General features: G+C 33.3%; 1 protein-coding gene across 1 annotated transcript in view; it reads left to right on the plus strand.

Moving 5' to 3' along the window:
* Nucleotides 1-3,957, plus strand: part of LOC113810149 (mitochondrial glutamate carrier 1) — a gene marked incomplete at its 5' end in the record, with an annotated part of 5,244 nt that extends 1,287 nt beyond the window's left edge. Inside the window, 4 exon segments of the mRNA XM_070120427.1 lie at nucleotides 229-362; nucleotides 1,117-1,308; nucleotides 1,466-1,622; nucleotides 1,819-3,957. Coding sequence (XP_069976528.1) covers nucleotides 229-362; nucleotides 1,117-1,308; nucleotides 1,466-1,622; nucleotides 1,819-1,960 — 625 coding nt within the window.
* Between the last annotated feature and the right edge of the window lie 1,043 nt (nucleotides 3,958-5,000).

Consider the following 5,000-nt stretch of genomic DNA (forward strand, 5'->3'; position numbering starts at 1 on the left):
TATCAGATTTAGTTTGATGAATAAGGAGGAACACAGACTGTGAAAAGGAAACTTTTAGCTTTTGACAATGTTTGAAGAAAGGGAAGGAAAGTTGTAAGGCATTATTTTTAGCTGACAACAGATATGAAGTAGTCAGATGTATATCTTCATGTGCATTCTGAGTTAATGTTAGTAAAAGAATTTCACACACATTATGTAATGCCCCAAAATATTCTTCATTTTGCACAGAAAACTCCCAGTCCAGCGTGAGATGATGGCAGGTGGTTTAGCTGGCCTTTGTCAAATTGTTGTAACAACACCTATGGAACTCTTAAAGATTCAGCTTCAGGATGCAGGAAGAGTTGCTGCTCAAGCTAAAGCAAGTGAGTATGCAGGTGTTAGAAGTAAAGAAAAATGTATACTGATAAATTACTAACACCCAAAATTCCTATTTGCCATGATCATGGCTGGCTGCATTTTCTTTGGTCAGTCCTATTTATTTTTTCGCCATTAATACATCTGGTATTGTTCGTCAGCTCTCCTCCAGTGACATCCATTGTATCATCCCATCCTATGACTAGAATGTAGTGAGTGTGAAATAGAATTTCTGGTATGCCTGCTTGATGTATTTCATAGTCAGTCCCTATCTTATTCTTTCCACTCATTCCCCTTCCAAACTCCCTTTCTGAGTTCTCTCCTGGTATGTAATGTATATATAGATAGGTAGATAGATCAAGATATATAGATATATTTTTTTCATACATATGATTATATCTAAATATTTCAGAGTCAGTCCCTATCTTATTCTTTCCACTCATTCCCCTTCCAAACTCCCTTTCTGAGTTCTCTCCTGGTATGTAATGTATATATAGATAGGTAGATAGATCAAGATATATAGATATATTTTTTTCATACATATGATTATATCTAAATACATTTACTTATACACTGCAATATTTAATATGCTTTATATAGAAATAAACAAAGACATTACTTAGCCAGAACAAAATATAATGACAGACAAGTTCTTACTTAGCTCATAGCTACATAAGAAACTTTAGGGACTCCATTACTCTATCTCTCTCTCGTATTTAAGGCCTTATTTCCAGGAACATAATTTTTAAAATTCATTTGCAGGTGGAAAAACTGCAGACATCCCCAAGATTTCTGCAACCTCCATCACACTTAAATTATTACGCGAAAAAGGCATTGTTGGCCTATATAAAGGAACAGCAGCTACAATGTTACGAGATGTGTCCTTCTCCGTTGTTTACTTCCCACTCTTTGCTCACCTGAATTCTCTTGGACCTCGAAAGGCTGATGGCTCTGGTGCGATTATTATGTTTATTCAGTATTTTTATTTTTTTTTGTTTGTTTGTTTTTTTAAGATCTTAGATATTTCAAGTACAAAAGACTGAATTTTATGGAAAATAGTATATTTGTTCCATTTTGGACTGTTATTTACTAAAATTCTTTCCTTAACCAGGTGAAGCTGTCTTCTGGTGCTCCTTCTTATCTGGTTGTGCATCAGGTTCTCTTGCAGCTTTGGCTGTAAATCCCTTTGATGTAGTGAAAACCAGATTGCAGTTGTTGTCCAAGGGTGCTGGTGAGACCCAGTATCGAGGAATAGCAGATGCGATTATGTAAGTATGTGCTTATATGTAGAGTAAGTGATAGTATGATACATTTTATGTACATGTTAACAGATGTGTTACATATACAGGCAGGAATTCATTTATATGTGTTGTAAAGAGATACATATCCAGTATATAGTCTATATTTGCATGTGATTTAATTTTGTTCTCTCACCACATTTGTACATTTTCTCCAACCCAACAGAAAGATTGTGAAGAATGAAGGGCCAAAAGCTTTCTTCAAAGGGGGAGCTTGCAGGATGATTGTTATTGCACCACTCTTTGGTATTGCTCAAATGGTGTATTACTTTGGAGTTGGAGAAGCCATCCTGGGCTACAAAAAGTGAAACGTTACAAGCCACAAGTAGTTCTTACTTTCTCCTTTTCTTTTTTATGTAATTTCCCTTTTTCTTTGTTTTTTCTTTTGTCTGTGTAAATATTTATTAGAGAAGATATTTTTACAAGCTGAATTAAGAAAATGTGTATGAGTAGTAGGTGAATGAGAGTTTACATAGCAAGAAAATGCCCTTGTCCCTTGGTAAATTTTCTATTTCATTTTCCTTTTTCTATTTGCCTTTTATGTTTAAGAAAAAAACATGAAAATTAAATATTATTTAGCTTCTTTTTTTTGTTGAACCTGCCTTTATATATACTTTATATTTTTTTAATAATTAACAGTGTAGAAACTCAAAAACATTTTGTTGGTACATGCAGGTCTAAAATAATGATAATATGATAAGGATAGTAGTGTTGTGTCTTTTGGAATAGAGTGGATAGTGATACAGGAGCATTAATACTTTGTCATTTGTGTTCCTGTGTTCACATGAGATTTGTGTTGCCTTAGTGTTGGAGAGATAAGATTGCAGTCTTCCTATATTCATCTAGATAGCCTTAGGTGGAATGTGCTAGCATTCCAGGTCTTTTTGGCTTCCGAAATTAATCAGGTCAGACTTTATCACACGAAACCTTATGCAATTGAAAGATGAATGAAGTGACATAAAGTATTAGTAAGAAAAAAGAAATGGGTTAACAACCACTTGAAAGCAGCACCATTTTAATATTCACACAAAAATGTACAGGTTCATTATAAAGTCATATAATCAGACATTAGACAGGTGTGGGTTATATATATACATTATGATACATAATGTATATATTTGCCAGACAGAAATATATTTCTCTGTACCCACCAAGTATGCCTTGCATAAGCACAAAAGCACTAACACTTCAACAGTATATATGCTATACAGGTATTTGCCAAGAGGCATCACAGACTTGTTTCTTTGTAGAGGAAAAAAATATTAAGGATAAATTGTACATTATTGATCTTAATACTAGAAAATAATGTATTCTTAAGGTAAAGCATTTAAAAGAAAACTACAGGAGGCAGCTGAAAGGGAGTTTATACATGTGGAATTGCAAAGAAGTGAATAGTATGTAAAAGCTGCTCCAGTAGCCATGAAATTCTTACTGAGTAAGAAAGTAGTTCTGTAAACACTAAATTTCTGAAGATGTGAAATATTTTAATGCTTTAAGTAAAGCTCTCTTGCTTTCTCAAAGAACAAATGTCTTTGACAATTTATGACAGTTGTAAATAGTTGAAAAGGGTTTGAAGACCCAATGAATGTGAAGATGGGTTTGATGTAACAATGGAGAATGGTGGCTACAAATGGGTGCAGTTTAGAATAAGAATCCAAGTTTCTCTGATTGAACTCAAATCTAAAGTACATTACATTGGAAAATAGATTCCTGTGTTATAATGAGTCTGTTCCTTAATCAACCCATTGGCGAAAGGTGATGTAAAGACACCAAGTAACACCTTATCATATCATGAACCTATGTTCTGATAGCCAGAATAAGGTTTCACACACCTGAATGTAAGCCTGACAATCACTTAAGCACAGAGTGACTTACACTAACGTGCATATGTCCTTGCCAGACATTACTTAAAATTTACCCATCGTCATTGGGTTATGAGAACATAGGTAAAAGTATTGTTATATTTGGTTGTAAATATCCTTGTAGTATGTGAAGTTTTGCATGAATTGTTTGTTTCCATTGTAAAAGTTTAAGAGTATGTTGGAATGATGCAGGAAAAGTTGAGACATTTATTTTGGCATATTTTGCCCACCCAATTCAAAGTTTTTGTTACATCAGAAGGAAGATTCTTGATAGGTTTTAGCATATTCTGACATTTAGTAAGTATTTGAATTGAAAAGTATTTGTTGTCTCTGTCCAATTTTTGTTCAGTTGTCATAAATTGTGTATGTAACAGTAAAAAGTGAGAGAATATGTGAAACTTATTGTATAATTATGTAGCAAAAAAAAAGAAAAATACAGTTAATGGTCCTTTTTTTTACAATATGGTTCTCTTAATATTTGTTAGATACAGGATTATGAAACCCACATTTACTTCCTATGTATTTAAAGACAGCACATACATGGATTATGTTTTTATGGGGTAATGTATTTATTGGAAGTACAAATGTTAAAGTCACCATGAAAGTTCTAGACGAATAATATAAAAGGTGGTGAGATATTACCTTAAAAAAGCCATAAGAACACAATATATAGTGACTGTGTATAAATAATGTGTCATATCTGCATATGCTACTACTAGTGGGTATAGATTGATATGTTTTAAAGATGAAAATTGTGTGATTCCTATTACAGGCCTATTTCATTATTTAGTGCAGGGGTTCTTAACCTGGGGCCCATGGACGGGTTTCAAAGGGGCTATCAGGATCAGATGGAAATTAATATTACTTTTTGCCTTAAGGAGTATGTTTTTTTTTTTTTCTAGTTTGCTTCCTTGAAAGTTTCATGATACTGCATTTATCTCACAGATGTATGAGACAATCAAAGCTCAATAGATAAAGTGAATCATACACATTGCAAGCAAATTTGTATTTATGTTAATATTTCAGGGGATGGGGGACCATAGTTTTCGTCAGATTCTTTTAGGAGTCTTTGACTCTAAAAAGGTTAAGAACCACTGACCTAGAGAGTAAAGAGAAAGAAGAAAATGATTGCTTAGAATAACAGTTCCAATTTACAAGAAAGTGATTGGTGTTGCATGAAAAGAATTTTAGTACTCAGTGTTAGAGTAGGAAAGCTATAGTTTTCCTACTAGTAAGAACTGCATTAAGTAATTATTGATGATATACTCATTAGAGTAAGTTAAGTGATAAAGACATGGATAAATGCATGCATTGATTGTTTGAGTATATCTGTTTCTATGTTTTGTATGTCAGTGTCTGTATGTATTCATGGCCATATGTGAGTGTGTTAATATACATGTTAGTGTGTGAGTGTGTGTGTAAGTGTGAGAATGTGTGGTATTAAGGGTGCATAACTGGATGCATGTTTTTTATGTGTAAGGTCATG

This window comes from Penaeus vannamei, unplaced genomic scaffold (genome assembly GCF_042767895.1).
Source record: "Penaeus vannamei isolate JL-2024 unplaced genomic scaffold, ASM4276789v1 unanchor5114, whole genome shotgun sequence".
NCBI lineage: Eukaryota > Metazoa > Arthropoda > Malacostraca > Decapoda > Penaeidae > Penaeus > Penaeus vannamei.